This window comes from Microcaecilia unicolor, chromosome 2 (genome assembly GCF_901765095.1).
Source record: "Microcaecilia unicolor chromosome 2, aMicUni1.1, whole genome shotgun sequence".
Classification (NCBI taxonomy): Eukaryota; Metazoa; Chordata; class Amphibia; order Gymnophiona; family Siphonopidae; genus Microcaecilia; species Microcaecilia unicolor.
The window spans coordinates 113,812,984-113,831,678 of record NC_044032.1 but is presented as its reverse complement, the minus strand read 5'-3'; the positions used below and the strand labels follow the sequence as shown (position 1 = coordinate 113,831,678).

Here is an 18,695-nt window from a genome sequence, read left to right as displayed (position 1 = left end):
ATTTCCATGTAAATTCATTGAGTGTCCCCTGGTTTTTATACTTTTTGAAACAGTGAATAGGTGTGGTAGCCGTGTTAGTCCACTCTTAAAGGTTTCTGATCTGACGAAGAAGGGCAACCTTCGAAAGCTAATCAAGAAATGTATTAAGTTATGTCCAATAAAAAAGGTATCATCTTATTTTCTTTTCCATGTTTTATTTTGTTTGATTTCTATTGATAACCTGAAACAGTGAAAAATCGATTCACTTTTACCCATTCTACACCATGCAGGATTTTATAGATCTCAATCATATCTCCCCTCAGCTGTCTCTTTTCCAAGCTGAGGGGGGATATGATTGAGATCCCCTTTATCTAATTTGCATATGAAACGCTGTTAGTTTGCTGTTTGCCTGTGCTGTCCAGTATGGCTTGGTTCAACTTCAATTGCATTTGACATTTTTGTGGTTGCTATTTTTTGAGTACTGTGCATATTAAGGGCTCCTGAAGAAGGCACTTTTGCTGAAACACGGCTGTGTCAAGTCCCTTGATTGTTCGCTAGCAGTACTTTGGAAACAATAAACTGGGAAAGGGATCTAGGCATCATTATAACGCCTTTATATTGCTCCTTGTTGCGACCGCACCTCAAATATTGTGTTCAGTTCTGGTCATCGCAACTCAAAAATGATATAGTGGAATTAGAAAAGGTGCAGAGAAGGGCGACGAAAATGATAAAGGGGATGGGATGACTTCCCTATGAGGAAAGGCTAAAGCGGCTAGGGCTCTTCAGCTTGGAGAAAAGATGGGTGAGGGGAGATATGATAGAGGTCTATAAAATAAAGAGTGGAGTGGAATGGGTAGACGTGAATATTTATTTACTCTTTCCAAAAATACTAGGACTAGGGGGCATGCACTGAAGCTACAAAGTAGTAAATTTAAAACGAATCAGAGAAAATATTTCTTCACTCAACATGTAATTACACTCTGGAATTCGTTGCCAGAGAATGTAGTAAAAGTGATTAGCTTAGCGGGGTTTAAAAAAGGTTTGGATGGCTTCCTAAAGGAAAAGTCCATAGACCATTATTAAAACAGACTTGGGGAAGATACACTGCTTATTTCTAGAATAAGCAGCTTAAAATGTGTTGTACTGTTTTGGAATCTTGCCAGGTACTTCTGACCTGGATTGTCCACTGTTGGAAACAGGATGCTGGGCTTGAAGGACCTTCGGTCTGTCCCAGTATGGCAATACTTATGTACTTATGTAGGATAGCATTCATTATTCAGTTTGTCTTCCTCATTTTCTTGGTTCCTCACTCCTTGCTGTTAGCTTTATGTACTTGTGAGGATTGGAGTTTCTCCTTTTTCTGTCTTTTGTATAAATATAGCTATAACTAGCCAGATTTAGAAAACGTTTGAGCTGCCATCTGGCTGCCTTTCTTGCCACTAACAACGTTTTGAAAATTTGCACCAAAAATGTTCAAAGACTTAAAGCATAGGGAGAAACAGAGAGTGATTTGAATTAATAGATATTTTTATTCTTAAATGCTTAATTTCTATTTTCTTTAAGTGTCGTTATAACCCTTGCTTTACTGGAGTCCGCTGCATAAATACTTCTCCAGGTTTCAAATGTGAAGCCTGTCCACCAGGATACACAGGGCTGTCTATACAGGGAGCTGGTATCAACTATGCCAGGACACACAAGCAGGTAGGTAACTTCTGCTGTTTTTAAGGTAAGGTACCAGAAGCCATAGATATGTGGTATAATTGTAAGAAGAAAGCACTGTGTTGTATATCTTTTAGTTAACCCTAGGGTGTGATTGGATCATAGATAGGAACTTGCTTCTCAACTGCTTGGCACATTGCATATATGACCCCCCCACCCCCACCTCCCCCCCACTCCCACGGTCAGATTCTATTACACATTTTTGTGTCAGGGAGTTCTGTTTTTTTATTGCTTTTCAAATCCCCAAGCCAAGGATATATATGTAGGTAATGTTAATTCTGCATTTTTGGTGGGGCAACGTCCCTAGTGTGTGTGCTCCTCAAAGCATACTACTACTACTACTTAACATTTCTAGAGCGCTACTAGGGTTACGCAGCGCTGTACAAATTAACAAATAAGGACGGTCCCTGCTCAGAAGAGCTTACAATCTAAAGGACGAAATGTCAAGTTGGGGTAGTTGAGATTTCCTGAGAAGAGGTGTAGTGATTAGGTGCCGAAGGCGACATTGAAGAGGTGGGCTTTGAGCAATGATTTGAAGATGGGTAGGGAGGGGGCCCGGCGTATGGGCTCAGGGAGTTTGTTCCAAGCATGGGGTGAGGCGAGGCAGAAAGGGCGAAGCCTAGAGTTGGCGGTGGTGGAGAAGGGTACTGAAAGGAGGGATTTGTCTTGAGAGCGGAGGTTACGGGTAGGGACGTAAGGGGAGATGAGGGTAGAGAGGTAAGGAGGGGCTGCAGATCGAGTGCATTTGTAGGTGAGTAGGAGAAGCTTGAACTGTATGCGGTATCTGATCGGAAGCCAGTGAAGTGACTTGAGGAGAGGGGTGATATGAGTATATCGGTTAAGGCGGAAGATAAGACGTGCGGCAGAGTTCTAGATGGACTGAAGGGGGGATAGATGGCTAAGTGGGAGGCCGGTGAGGAGTAGGTTGCAGTAGTCAAGGCGAGAGGTAATGAGAGAGTGGATGAGAGTTCAGGTGGTGTGCTCGGAGAGGAAGGGGCGAATTTTGCTAATGTTATAGAGGAAGAAGCGACAGGTCTTGGCTATCTGCTGGATATGCGCAGAGAAGGAGAGGGAGGAGTCGAAGATGACACCGAGGTTGCGGGCAGATGAGACGGGGACGATGAGGGTGTTATCAACTGAGATAGAGAGTGAAGGGAGAGGAGAAGTGGGTTTGGGTGGGAAAACAATAAGTTCAGTCTTGGCCATGTTCAGTTTCAGGTGGCGGTTGGACATCCAGGCAGCAATGTCGGATAAGCAGGCCGATACTTTGGCCTGGGTTTCCACAGTGATTTCTGGTGTGGAGAGATGAAGCTGGGTGTCGTCAGCATAAAGATGATAGTGGAAACCATGAGAAGAGATCAGGGAGCCTAAGGAAGAGGTGTAGATTGAAAAAAGAAGGGGCCCAAGGACAGATCCCTGAGGAACTCCAACAGAGAGCGGGATAGGGGAGGAGGACGAACCATGAGAGTGTACTCTGAAGGTACGATGGGAGAGATAAGAGGAGAACCAGGAGAGGACAGAGCCCTGGAACCCAAAGGAGGACAGTGTGTCAAGAAGTAGGTTGTGATTGACAGTGTCAAAAGCGGCGGATAGGTCGAGGAGGATGAGGATGGAGTAGTGACCTTTGGATTTGGCGAGGAACAGGTCATTACAGACCTTAGATAGTGCCGTTTCTGTCGAGTGTAGGGGGCGAAAGCCGGATTGAAGCGGATCGAGGATGGCATGAGAGGAGAGAAAATCAATGCAGCGGCTGTGAATGGCGCGTTCAAGTATCTTTGGAGAGGAAGGGTAGAAGAGAAATGGGGCGGTAGTTGGAGGGACAGGTAGGGTCAAGTGATGGTTTTTTGAGGAGTGGTGTGACCACAGCATGCTTGAAGGTGTCCGGGACAGTTGCAGTGGAGAGAGAGAGGTTGAGGATATGACAGATGGTGGGGGTGATAGTAGGAGTGATGGTGTTAAGTAAGTTGGTGGGGATGGGGTCTGAGGAACAGGTGGTGGATTTCGAGGAGGAGAGGAGATGGGCATAGCTCCATATGAAAGAGTTCTCTATCCCTCACTGCTGGGTAACGCTTCAAGAATAGGATAGACTGTCAGAACAGGGAACCATTTGCAAAAAACTGGAAAACTAAAACAGCTGACTCTCTACTGCTTTCTGAGGCAGCCTTAATAGTTACATATTATTTCTACTGTTATCCAATTCATGTTCATATGAGAGTCCATGTCATGTTTTCTAGTTCACAATGGAGCAGTCTGTTATCCTGTTCTTGAGCTTTTAATCAAAAGGCTAAAATGTGTGTTTTTTGTGTGTGTGTGTGTGTGTGGGCAGACTTATACAGTCTGTGCCCTGAAGAGCACAGATACAAATCAAAGTAGGGTATACACAAAAAGCAGCAAATATGAGTTATCTTGTTGGGCAGACTGGATGGACCGTGCAAGTCTTTTTCTGCCGTCATCTACTATGTATGTATGTATGTGTGTGTGTGTGTGTGTTTATTCAGTACTTCTTGAAGTTCATATGTGTAATCTGACCAGTGGGTAATCACTTACTAGGCCTGTTTTGTTTTCAAATCAGGTGGCGGCTGCAAAGGTTGCAGCCTGAGGGTTTGCAAAGCACAGGGGACAAATACTTATGCAGAAAGCTGCGCATTAGAGCCATGTGGTGATGGCTGAGCATACAGCTTCTAATGCAAAAGTCTTCTGATGCAGTAAACTAATGGATTGTGAATTACCACCGTGTTAAAAAGTGTGCAGTGTCAGAAAAAACTGCACACCGCAGTAGTATACAGCTGTTTGCTGCAGAAGAGCAATGAAATGTCTCCCTTCCTGTCCCTCAATCCCCCCCTCCCCCTAAGATCTCCCATCCCAATATCTCCCATCCCCAGTGTTCCCCTGAGCCCTACAAAAAATACCTAGTGTCTAGTGAACCTCTACACCCCACCCCCCTGGCAACCCCCCCCCCCCCCCCCCCATGTACCTTGAAAAAGAAACAGGAGCAATGCCCAATCTCTCCTATCTCCACGCCACCATCTTTCAAAATGGCAGTGCCTGACCCCATGGAGTGCATCCTGGGACATATCATATGTGGTCAGTCTGCCAAATAAGCCCCAGTGGGAAAAGAAAACAGCATTGGCACTAGTTGGTTGAGTGGAGTGAGTAGGGAAACCCATACTATGAAGAAGCTCACATCTGATGAGAGGGGGCAACATTTGAAGAGGATTGCATAACGTTTTGGAAAGGGTTAAAAGAAGTGCCTCAAGAAAGGAGACGTTTTTGCCTTGATTTCTGTTAACACCAGGGGACTTGAACCATAACGAGACCATGACAGATGCTTGTACACCTGTTAATTCATACTGGACACATGAGGCTGATTGGTTGATATGTTGAGCTTCCTTCTTTATCTTGTCACTCAGCTCATTAGAACAGCTGATGGCACAAGTGTAGGATAATAAAATAAAAATGTAAGATTGTGTGGAACACCTCTGGGTGCAGTAGTGTGGATGTGGCTGAGAGGAGTTCTGGTCCACCCCTTTTTCTTCTTCGTATTTGTAAAATGTCTTTTCTTTAATTAGCAGAGGTGGAGGTTTGTGCTGTATGAAGATATTGTGCCATGCTTTCTTTTATAAGGTCTGCACGGATATTAATGAATGTGATGATGGCAGAAACGGTGGCTGTGTTGCCAATTCCCAGTGTATAAACACCATGGTAAGTACCTGCTGTATATACATTACCAACATTCACAGTCACGAGGCCTGATTTATGCAAAGTTGTTTTCAAACCTAGACTAGATAAAAAAAACTTTCATACTTCAGTTCTATAATGTGAATACCTACCACCAACAAGTCAGACAGACATCAAGGACCTCCTGATTCCTCTGACCCTTTGATAATTTTTTTCTCCACTGTCATTTGTTTTCCCTCCTACTTAGTAGAACATGCACGATATTACATAGTAACTAGGCAAGTTTGAAACTCTATGGAGCTTGCAATCCCAGGAGTACTTTGTATTAGAGTTTCCTTTTGAAAATGAAGGCTGATGAACACTGAAGGTACAAGATACCCATGAATTTACACCTGTACTGAAGCATCATAAAGCGTGCTCCGTTGCCAGCTCCGCCTCCCCCGACATCTGTCCTTAGGCATGGGTAAAAGTACTCACACTTTGACAGAGCACTTTTCAGCCCCCCCCTCCCCCCCATTTTTGCCGAGGTAAGTGCTTAGCTAGCCATGTACAACTAGTTTGAAAATTATCCTCATATCTTTAGGGATTGCCCTCAGGTGTTGCCTCAGTTCTTTATACTTGTTTAGGAAGAAGTGTATGCTCTCCTCTATTCCCTCCCCCCCCCCCCCCACCTTACTTTTAATAGTTATCTTAGTACGACTTGAAATGATAGCTGCAGATTGTGATACCTTTCCTATGTGGATATAAACCATCCCTCCTGCATAAATCCTAGCCCTTCCAGGCATATAGGTCAACTCTTCAAAATGACCGGGGAGGGGGTATTAAACTAAATACAGATTAGATTCTCTCTCTCCCCCCCCCCCCCCCACCTGCATACCCTCTATTACACACAGTGCTGGCACTGATCCCCTCTCTCTCACCACCTGTTCCACCCCACTCCTTCCAGCTGTTCTCTCATCCTTTCCAGTTGATCCACTCTTTCACCTTCAAACTTCCCTCATACATCCCAGCTCCTCTCTTACTCCCTCACTTCCTTGCTCACCCCAATAACCAGTCTCATCTCTCACTCCTAAGCCAAATCCCTCTCCCCCCAGATCATCACTCACATTCATGATAACTCCTCTGACCCCTCCAATTCCCTCTTACAGCCTCTCCTCCTCCTCCCCCATCTCCCCTCTTGCTCAGAGCTGCTGGTCCGATCACATACTTCCTTTCTGCTACCACCAGCTGAAGTTGTTCTTTGAACAATAGTGCCATGTTGTAAAGACCAATGTTCTGCCTTAGGATAGTAGATGAGAACCTGCCACTGTCCTCTGCCTATGGGCTGTGATTGGTAGCAATGGTGGCAGTAGGAAATAAGAGGAGAGGGCTTGAGAGGAGAGGAAGGGAGAGAGACCTGACCCACTGAATATTAGGGATGCATCCACAGACACCAATACATCCAAAACAGTCTTCTTTGTACTAATCTCTCAGCCATAAATTTCTTTTATATGGATCAATCTTCTTGCTCCCTGTTACACTTGTGCCATACAAGGAAGGTATTTTGAAATGTGATTTTTTTTCATATAAAACCAGGAGATATGAAAGACAGCATGTGCTACATAAATATTTTAAAACCTCTTGAGTCAGTAGGGCCATGTTTGTATATGAGTTTCCTAATTGAGGTCTTTATTGTAAACTGCTTGGTATAACAGGCGGCATATAAATAAATGAAATGAAAAATCAAATTGTTTCAATTTTCAAAACAGCTCAAGCAGTTGCAAAGTCTGCTGGTACTTTGAACTGCAGATCTGTACACATTTTGAAAAGGAAAGCCCACACATTTCCCTCTGAAAATTGCTCATGGGTACAACTAAGCCACAGACGTTTCATCCACTTTTTTTACTGGCTATATTTGTCTGGGAAATAAAACGTGTACATTTGAAAATGCAATGCATGCATACTGTTTCTTAGTCCCACCCAAACACAACCAAGGAAGGACGACACTAAAGATATGCAAACTGGGGAACCCCATGGATATTAGTTGAGTAAAGAATGGGTAATTTTTAGACTCACTTACCCACATAAAGCAGTATTTACCAGAGTAAATTGCTTTTGATAACTGGCTTTTCCATGTTCATTTTGCCCAGGGTTCATACCGTTGCGGACCCTGCAATGCTGGATACACAGGAGACCAGACCAGGGGCTGTAAGCAGGAGAGAAGCTGCTCAGATCCAGCGCTGAACCCATGCAGCCCCAACGCACAGTGTGTTGAAGAGAGGAATAGCGAGATTATTTGTGTTGTGAGTACATTATAATAGGAAGGGATGGAGCAGGGAAATGGCATTTAGTACTAGAAAATGGTGGAAGGTTACAAGACATAGATACTGACTTTTACTGATGTGAACAAAGCAGCATATGGACTTGAAAGGTAAATGCTGGCCAAATAGAATGCAAGGTCTACTCTTTTTCAAGGGGCACTAAAGAATGATATTCATGAAGATGAGAGACAGCACTATTATAAAAATTAAATTGGCAATGAGTAGACAATCTTGTAAGGGAAAGTATTGAAATAGAGTTAAAAACAGTGGGTCCCCTAGTCAAAAGAGACTTATGCAGTTGGGATCAATGCCTACTGCAACTCTGAATTCATGTGTTCACCAAGGTAGCTGCCGAGAACGTGCCCCTTGGAATGGGAAGCAGGTATACAAACAAATGTATTAATTATGGAACCAAAGCCGGGACTGGATAAATTCAGAAGATCAAATAAGCAGTTCAGAATTTAGCAGTCCACTCAATATCTCAACTAACTTAATAGTGTTGTTCTGAGCCAGAATTTTACTAATATATTACGTGGAGGGGCATTTTCGATATGACGTCTAAATCTGACTTTGGACATTTTGAGAAAACGTCCCAAATCCGAATAGGAAAGAAGGTCATTTTTGAAAGAGAAAAACATCTATCTTTTGTTTTCGAAAATACGGTTGTGAATAATGTTTTGTGATTAGGACATTTTGTTTTTTGTCCATTTTCGAAAAATAAACGTCCAAGTGCAAAACGAACAAAATCAAGCCACTGGGATGTAGGAGGAGCCAACATTTTTAGTAGACTGGTCCCCCTGACATCCCAGGACTGCAATAGGGCACCCTAGGGGGCACTGCAGTGGACTTCATAAAATGCTCCCAGGTACACATCTCACCATTGCTCCCTTATCTTGTGTGTTGAGCCCCCCAAAACCCAGTACCCCCAACTGTACACCACTGCCATAGCCCTTACAGGTGAAGGGGGCACCTATATGTGGATACAGTGGGTTTCTGGTGAGTTTTAGAGGGCTCACAGTTTCCTCCACAAGTGTAACAGGTAGGGGGAGGTAGGAGCCTGGGTCCACTTGTCTGCACCCAACACTAGACTACTCCAGAGACCTGCATGCTGTTCTAAAGGACCTGAGTATAACACCTGAGGCTGGGTTTTCATCACATTTTTAGGGGGTGGGAGGGGGTTAGTGACCACTGGGGGAATAATGGGAGGTCATCCCTGATTCCGTTCAGTGGTCATTTGGTTAGTTAGGGCACCTTTTTGTGCATTATTCGTTCTAAAAACAGGTCTAGCTCAAAACGTCTTAGTTTTAGTCCTGGACATTTTTGTTTTGTTCCATTATGGCTGAAAAATGTCTAAGTCTTAGGAACACCCATGTCCCCACCTGAACATGCCCCTGATACGCCCCCTTGAGATATGGACGTACTTCTAACTGACTTCATAGAAAAACGTCTCTAGATATAGGTTTCGAAAATACTGATTTGGACGTGTTTGTGAGAAAAACGTCCAAATGCTGCTTTATGCTACTTTTTAGACAGTTTTCTGTTTTGAAAATGAGCCCGAGAGTCACTTATAACTTCAGCAGTGGCAACAGCAACATATATATACAAACTGAGATAATTTTCATGCGTCTTTTATGATTCTGCAGGTGTTCCTTAGAAACATAGAAACAGAGAAAAATGTAGGCAGATAAAGACCATATGGCCTATCCAGTCTGCCCATCCATGCCATCTACTCTCCCTGTCACTACCTTAGAGATCCTATGTACTTGTCCCAAGTTTTCTTGAATTCATATACTGTTTTTGTCTCCACCACTTCTACTGGGAGGCGATTCCACAAATTCAGCACCCTTTCCATGAAGATGTATTTCTTCAGGTTACTTCTAAGTCTGTCCTCTTTCACTTTCATCCTATGCCCCCTTGTTCCAGAGCTTCCTTTCAATTGAAAGAGACTCATATCCTGTGCATTTATGCCTCATAGGTATTTAAATGTCCATATCACATCTCCCCTCTCTTACCTTTCTTCCAAAGTATACATATTGAGATCTTTAAGTCTGTCCTCATTCACTTTATGATGACCACTGACCATTTTAGTAGCCGCCCACTGGACCGACTCCATCCTGTTTATATCTTTTGAAGGTGCAGTCTCCAGAATTCTATACAATACTCTAAATTGAGGTCATGTAATAAAGTGCTATATCATGCAATATTTTATAAACCAAGTTACACAGTTTAAAGATGGCCCTTGCCTCAACTGGAAGCCATTGAATGTACTGCAGCAAAGGAGTCATAAGTACATAAGCGGGGTACAAATGTAACAAAAATAAAAAATAAAAAAATAAATAAGCGTCCTGTTTCCAACAGTGGCCAATCCAGGTCACAAATACCTGGCAAGATCCCAAAACAGTACAAAACATTCTATACTGCTTATCCCAGAAATAGTGGATTTTCCCCAAGTCCATTTAATAATTGTCTATGGACTATTTCTTTAGGAAGCCGTCCAAACCTTTTTAAAACTCTGCTAAGCTAACTGCCTTTACAACATTCTCTGGCAATGAATTTCTGAGTTTAATTACACGCTGAGTGAAGAAACATTTTCTCTGATTCATTTTAAATCTACTACATTGTAGCTTCATCGCATGCCCCCTAGTCCTAGTATTTTTGGAAAGCGTAAACAGACGCTTCACGTCTACCCATTCCACTCCACTCATTATTTTATAGACCTCTATCATATCTCCCCTCAGCCGCCTTTTCTCCAAGCTGAAGAGCCCTAGTCACTTTAACCTTTCCTCATAGGGAAGTCGTCCCATCCCCTTTATCATTTTCGTTGCCCTTCTATGCACCTTTTCTAATTCCACTATATCTTTTTTGAGATGGGGCAACCAGAATTGAACACAATATTTGAGGTGCAATCGCACCATGGTGCGATACAAAGGCATTATAACATCCTCATTTTTGTTTTCCATTCCTTTCCTAATAATACCTAACATTCTATTTACTTTCTTAGCCGCAGCAGCACACTGATCAGAAGGTTTCTTTTTTTTTTTTATATTAATTTTTATTTTTATTAAGCTTTTTAACTAACATAATTTCACCTTTATGAATGATAATACACAAATTGGAAATCACACTTAATCAAACATATAATAAACTAGTAAGTTTCAACAAATTATCGACCTCAATATAAGAAATCAGATCAAGATGTAAGATTACTTAAATAATCTATGAAATAATTGTATAATAATAACTTTACCAATGAAGCACATGCCCTGGATTCTTCACTCAAAAGCTGTTAAACAGTGTACATATGGGACTATACCACCACCTGAACTCCTTCTCTACTAAGCAGAAATTCCTCCAGTTGTTTGGGGTCAAAAAACTGAAATTGTTTGGATTGAAATACAATTCTGCAAACACAGGGAAATTTCAATAGGAAGCTAGCTCCTATCGCCACAGTTCTTGGGCGCAGGGTCAAAAAGGCCTTGCGCCGCATTTGAGTCTCTCTTGATAAGTCCGGGTAAATCCTTATTTTTGACCCCAAAAACATAGAATCTAAATGTCTCAAAGAAAGTCTCAAAACTGCATCCCTATCCATCTCTAATGCAAAAGAGACTAATAAAGTTGCTCTTTTGGTAATGACCTCCAAAGAGGACTCCAAAAAGGTTGTCAGGTTCATCGCTTCTCCACCTTGAGGAAACTTTGATTCAGTTTGCAAATAATAAGCTCTAGTTATTGGTGGTAGTGAGTTATCTGACATACCCAGTATTTCAACGAGATATTTCTTAACCATTTGTACCGGAGTAACCAATGGTGAACTTGGAAAATTTATTAGCCTCAAATTTAAGCGTTTAGACTGATTTTCAAGATATTCCAACCGCCTTTGAGTAAAATTCTTATCCTTTATCAAAGTTTGTCCCACAAGTTCCATTTTTTGAGTTCTTTCCGTAAGAGATTTTACTGCGGCAGTTTGAAATTCAGTCAGTTGCAATTGGGATAAAGCAGTTTCTGACAAAGTTTTGATGGTTACAGCATTTTTAGTAATTGCAGCTTGTAAAGAGGTGTGGGCAGTAAAGGTAAGGTCCCATAGTGACTCTAGCGTCACTACGGCTGGTTTTTTCATTTTCTCCAAATTCAACTCAGGAAGGGGTGCTTTGGCAGCGTTTTCCAGGATACTCACAGTCTGCAACGACAGCATAGGAGCAGAATTCACCTCTGGAACTTTCAGGCTGCCCGCACTCCGTTCTCCCTCGGTCTCCCGACGGCTCCCTCCCTGCTCGGTCTGTAATCCACTTCGGGAAAGAGCGTCAGGACTCATCAGTAGACAACCACTTCCTGGTTGTGGAGGAGCCGCACGTTCGACGGGGCTTAGGAAAGCCCCGTCTACACTGTCGGCCAGCGTCACAGCGTTAGCCTCAGCTACAGGAGTAGAAGTTTGTCCAGGACCTGGCGCGATTCCAAAATCCTCCATTTTCGCCTGGCGAAGTTGGCTTGACCCGCCAGGGAGAGAGGGAATCTCCCTGACTTTGCCTCTCCTTTTCCCCATCTAGAGGGTCAGGTAAGGAGCGAACTTGCTTGGTGTTTAGGGAGAAGAGTGGGTCGCGTCTAGCTGTGCTTCTCACACAGCCGCCATCTTGACCTCGGGCCTGATCAGAAGGTTTCAATGTATCATCAACGATGATACCTAGATCCCTTTCTTAGTCTGTGACTCCTAACGTGGAACCTTGCATGACGTAGCTATAATTTGGGTTCCTCTTTCCCACATGCATCACTTTGCACTTGCTCACATTAAACGTCATCTGTCATTTAGACGCCCAGTCTCCCAGTCTCGTAAGGTCCTCTTGTAATTTTTCACAATCTTCCCGCGATTTAATGACTTTGAATAACTTTGTGTCATCAGTAAATTTAATAACCTCACTAGTTACTCCCATCTCTAGGTCATTTATAAATATGTTAAAAAGCAGTGGTCCCAGCACAGATCCCTGGGGAACCCCACTAACTACCTTTCTCGATTGAGAATACTGACCATTTAACCCTACTCTCTGTTTTCTATCTTTTAACCAGTTGTTAATCCAAGATAGAACACTACCTCCTATCCCATGACTCTCCAATTTCCTCTGGAGTCTTTCATGAGGTACTTTGTCAAACATCTTATGAAAATCCAGATACACAATATCAACCGACTCACCTTTATCCACGTTTGTTCACCCCTTCAAAGAAATATAGTAGATTGGTGAGGCAAGATTTCCCTTTACTAAATCCATGTTGACTTTCTTATTAATCTATGCTTTTGAATATGCTCTGTCATTTTGTTCTTTATAATAGTCTCTACCATTTTACCCGGCACTGATGTCAGACTCACCGGTCTATAATTTCCTGGATCTCCTCTGGAACCTTTTTTAAAAATCGGCATTACATTGGCCACCCTCCAATTTTCCGGTACCGCGCTCGATTTTAAGGATAAATTACATATTACTAACAATAACTCTGCAAGTTCATTTTTCAGTTCTATCAGTACTCTAGGATGAATACCATCCGGTCCAGGAGATTTGCTACTCTTCAGTTTGTAGAACTGCCCCATTACATCCTCCATGTTTACAGAGAATTTATTAAGTTTCTCCGACTCGTCGGCTTCGAATACCATTTCTGGCACCGGTATTCCACCCAAATCTTCCTCAGTGAAGACCAAAGCAAAGAATTAATTTAATCTCTCCGCTACAGCTTTGTTTTCCCTAATCGCCCTTTTACTCCTCGGTCATCTAGAGGTCCAACCAATTCTTTTGCTGGCTTCCTGCTTTTAATATACCTAAAAAAAATTTTACTATGTGTTTTGGCCTCCAACGCAATCTTTTTTTTGAAGTCCCTCTTAGCCTTCTTTATCAGCACTTTGCATTTGACTTGACATTCCTTATGCTGTTTCTTATTATTTTCAGTTGGTTCCTTCTTCCATTTTCTGAAGGATTTTCTTTTAGCTCTAATAACTTCCTTCATCTCACTTTTTAACATGCTGGCTGTCGTTTGGTCTTCCGTCCTCCTTTTTTAATACGTGGAATATATTTGGCCTGGGCTTCCAGGATGGTGTTTTTGAACAGCATCCACGCCTGATGTAAATTTTTGACCCTCGCAGCCGCTCCTCTAAGTTTTTTTTTCACCGTTCTTCTCATTTTACCATAGTCTCCTTTTTAAAGTTAAACGCTAACGTATTTGATTTCCTATGTATACTTACTTCAAAGCTAATATCAAATTCGATCATATTATGATCACTGTTATCAAGTGGCCCCAGCACCATTACTTCCCGCACCAGATCATGCACTCCACTAAGGACTAGGTCTAGAATTTTTCCTTCTCTCGTCGGCTCCTGTACCAGCTGCTCCATAAAGCAGTCCTTGATTTCATCAAGGAATTTTACCTCCCTAGTGTGCCCCGATGTTACATTTACCCAGTCAATATCGGGGTAATTGAAATCACCCATTATTATTGTGTTGCCCAGTTTGTTTGCGTCCCTAATTTCCTTTAACATTTCTGCATCTGTCTGTTCATCCTGGCCAGGTGGACGGTAGTACACTCCTATCACTATCCTTTTCCCCTTTACACATGGCATTTCAATCCATAGTGATTCTAAGAAGGGTTTTGTTTCCTGCAGAATTTTCAATCTATTTGATTCAAGGCTCTCGTTAATATACAATGCTACCCCTCCACCAATTCGATCCACCCTGTCACTACGATATAATTTGTACCCCAGTATGACAGTGTCCCACTGGTTATCCTCCTTCCACCAGGTCTCAGAGATGCCTATTATATCTAATTTTTCATTTAGTGCAATATATTCTAACTCTCCCATCTTATTTCTTAGGCTCCTGGCATTCGCATATAGACATTTCAAACTATGTTTATTGTTCCTAATTACATCATGCTCAGTACTTGATGGTATTAATTTGCAATCTTCTGTCTGTTTTTTATTTTTATTTAAGGACACCTGATCTACTATGGTCTCCAGGGCCGGTCTTAGGGTGAGGCGACCGAGGCAACCGCATAGGGCCTCGTGCTCAAGGGGGGCCCGCGCAGCGCGCCTCCGCCCCGACTGCCTGAGTTCCAGTCCCCCTCCCTCTGAATTTTAAAAGTTACGTCGTCTGGTTACAGGCAGCGGCAGGTGGCAGCAGTGAAAAGCATGCAAGCTGCTCGGCACTTCAGGAGCCTTCCCTTCCCTCTCTCAGCTCTGGTCCCACCCTTGTGGAAACAGGAAATGAGGGCGGGACCAGAGCTGAGAGAGAGAAAGGAAGGGTCCTGAAGCACCGAGCTAGCATGCTTTTCACTGCTGCTACCTGCCGCTGCCTATAACCCAACGAGGTAACTTTTAAAATTCAGAGGGAGGGGGACTGGAGCTCCGAGGGAGGCCTCGGAGGGAGGGAGGCCTCGGAAGGAGGGAGGCCTCGGAGGGAGGGGGGCCTTGGATCTGGGAAGGAGGGAGGGCCTTGGAGCTGGGAAGGAGGGCATTGGAGCTGGGAAGGAGGAAGGGGCCCTGGAACTGGGAGGGAGGGAGGCCTCGGAGGGAGAGGGGATGGTCCTGGAGCTCGGAGGGGATGGCCCGGGAGCTCGGAGGGAGCGCAGATGGGAGGGGTGGCCACCCTAGAGCTCAGAGGAAGGGGTGGCCGGCCCTGGAGCTAGGGTGGGGGAAGGGCTAGGGTGGGGCCCCATCAAATTGGTCTGCACAGGGCCCCGCACTTGCTAAGACCAGCCCTGATGGTCTCTTTTGCAACCTCACTATCAGGATACCCTATCTTTCCTGTTTTGGTGATACTTTGAAAGATACCTTATCCCGAACCATGCGCTTTTGAGCGACTGTTGGCCTTCCCCACATTTCTAGTTTAAAAGCTGCTCTATCTGCTTTTTAAATGCCAATGCCAGCAGCCTGGTCCCACCCTGGTTAAGGTGGAGCCCATCCTTTCGGAATAGGCTCCCCCTTCCCCAGAATGTTGCCCAGTTCCTAACAAATCTAAAACCCTCCTCCCTGCACCATCGTCTCATCCACACATTGAGACTCCAGAGCTCTGCCTGTCTCTTGGGCCCTGCGCGTGGAACAAGTAGCATTTCAGAAAATGCTACCCTAGAGGTTCTGGATTTGAGCTTTCTACCTAAGAATCTAAATTTGGCTTCCAGAACCTCTCTCCCACATTTTCCTATGTCATTGGTACCCACATGTACCAAGATAGCCGACTCCTCCCCAGCACTATCTAAAATCCTATCTAGGTGACGCGTGAGGTCTGAGCTAGGAGCTCTTTGCATCGGGCACACACATATGACATCGCACCAACTGGGAGATAGCCATACATGTGACACTCAATGCAAAAGACTGGATAGCACCCCTCTCAATGCTGGACTGCTGACTCCATCTTAGTGTTTTTGAGTTTTTCAATAATTTAAAACTTGCTACAGTATTAGGGATATTAGCCTAATATAAAAATGTATTTTAGTTTATATAAAGGGGCATAATCGAATGGAAACGTCTATCTCCATGGGCGTTTATCTCCGAGAACGGGTCCGTGAAGGGGCAGACCGAACCGTAGTTTCGAAAAACATGGACGTTTATCTTTTTTTGAGCTGGGCGTTTTTGTTTTTCAGCGATAATGGAAACCAAAAGCGCCCAGCTCAAAAACGAATAACTCCAAGACATTTATTCGTGGGAGGGGCCAGGATTCGTAGTGCACTGGTCCCCCTCACATGCCAGGACACCAACCGGGCACCCTAGGGGGCACTTTTACAAAAAAAAAAAAAAGGTAAAACAGCTCCCAGGTGCATAGCACCCTTCCCTTGGGTGTTGAGCCCCCCAAATCCCCCTCAAAACCCACTGCCCACAAGTCTACACCATTACTATAGCCCTAAGGGGTGAAGGGGGCACCTACATGTGGGTACAGTGGGTTTGGGGGGCGGTTTGGAGGGCTCCCATTTACCAGCACAAGTGTAACAGGTGGGGGGGGGGATGGGCCTGGGTCCACCTGCCTGAAGTCCACTGCACCCCCTAATAACTGCTCCAGTGACCTGCATACTGCTGCCAGGGAGGTGGGTATGACATTTGAGGGTGAAAATAAAAAGTTGTGAAACGGCATATTTTGTGGTGGGAGGGGGTTTGTGACCACTGGGGGATTAAGGGGAGGTCATCCCCGATTCCCTCCAGTGGTCATCTGGTCATTTAGGGCACTTTTTGGGGCCTTATTCGTGGAAAAACAGGGTCCAGGAAAAGTGCCCTAAATTCTCGCTAAAAACGCATATTTTTTTTCCATTATCGGCGAAAGGCACCCATCTCTGATTGGCCGATAACCACGCCCCAGTTCCGCCTTCGACACGCCCCCATCAACTTTGTCCGCATCCGCGACAGAGTGCAGTTAAAAACATCCAAATTCGGCTTTCGATTATACCGCTTTATTCGTTTTTGTGAGATAAACGTCTGTCTCCCGATTTGGGTCACAATATAGGCGTTTTTCTATTTCGATTATAAGCAGGATAGTATATTGTATGATTTATTTAGTGTTTCCTTCTTAGATGTTAATGAAATGTATTTAAAACTCTGTAAGAGCACTCCTTGCTTGTTACCCTAATTACAATAACTGACTATAAATGAAGAGTTGTCCTAGGGCTGGGAAGACTAAACTAGATCCTGCAGTGCCTGCTAGAGTCTATCTGTTAATGCTGTGGTACAAAGTTTTTAAAACTAAGGGGAAAAGACTATGGAGATTAGTTGATAAAATTTGCTTTTTTATATTTTTATTGTGCCTATCACTAACCTATAATTCCTCCTTTAAACCCCAATCTTTAAGTTCCCAAAGCACAAAGAAAATAGTGTTCACTTACCAGAGAAATGTCCTCTTCTCTAAGAACTTCTCAGTCACCTTACTGTATTTACTCACTCAGCATAGCAATCTTGCTGCAGTGTTTTGCAAGGTTTACAACCTTTTGTAAACCTTATCCAAACATCCTATATAAATAACATTACAGTAATCTATTTAAGTCATTACAGATGCTTGAACGATAGTTGTAAACTGATTGAATTCAAAGTATTTCCAGATTCACTGCAACTGTTTCCATCTAAGGAATACTCTCCTGATAAGTTTATTATATAACAACACACCTAATATTCTCAGCAAGGATTCCAAAATAAAATCTATGCCACTAATCTTAAGATGGTCCCAAAAAACAACAAGGCAGACGATCCACAAAATCCAACGTGGAAGCAAAAAAAGCAGATCAGTGTCACGCCGCTGCAAGCGATCCGGAATAGTGAGCCCTTGGGCTGCTGCCAGAGACCGACAACAGCAGGAAGTCCACTCAACAGGGAAGTGCGGACAAACACCAACAGGCTGGACTGGACCCAAAAGCTGGAACGGACTTGGCTTGGCTGGACTGGAACCAAAAGCTGGCGCGGACTTAGCTTGGCTGGACTGGAACCAAAAGCTGGAATGGCTTGGCTGGACAGGAACAGACTTGGCTTGGCTGGACTGGCAAACAAGGCAGACCCAAGCAAGGTGGGCCAGAAGCTGGGGACAAATAGGATGCATCAGGCAGGTGGGAAACTAAAGCTGAAGACAGGGCAGAGGCACACAAAAGGAACAGAAACTGAGAACACGCAGGGCAGTAACAACAGTAAGGAAGTTAGACTACAGACAAGCCAGGCAGATACAAACAGTAAGGAACTGAAGGTAGATACAAACAATAAGGAACTAAAGCTAAAGACAAGCAAGGCAGATACAACAGTAAGGAACTGAAGCTAGATACAAACAGTAAGGAGCTAAAGACAAGCAAGGCAAATGCTAGCAGAGCTAGAACTGCAACAAACACACACAGATGAAAGACCATCTGAAGACCTCTGTTGCAAAGGCAAAGCCTGAAAGTTCCCAGGTGCTTAACAAAGGCAATTATAGATGATGTCACTGGTGAGGCTAGACAGCAGAACCACCAAGGCAAGTCTGGAAAGCTGGAACATCAGGACCAGAATGGAACCTGGAAGACATCTGGGAAACAGGAAAAAACAGTCCA

The 18,695-nt window shown here is 43.8% G+C and overlaps 1 protein-coding gene across 1 annotated transcript in view; it reads left to right on the top strand.

Annotated features, from left to right (window-relative positions):
- Positions 1-18,695, top strand: part of THBS4 (thrombospondin 4) — a 113,916-nt gene that overhangs the window by 53,598 nt on the left and 41,623 nt on the right. The window contains exons 8-10 of the mRNA XM_030193224.1: positions 1,543-1,680; positions 5,323-5,400; positions 7,506-7,658. Coding sequence (XP_030049084.1) covers positions 1,543-1,680; positions 5,323-5,400; positions 7,506-7,658 — 369 coding nt within the window. The remainder of the gene's footprint in view (positions 1-1,542; positions 1,681-5,322; positions 5,401-7,505; positions 7,659-18,695) is intronic.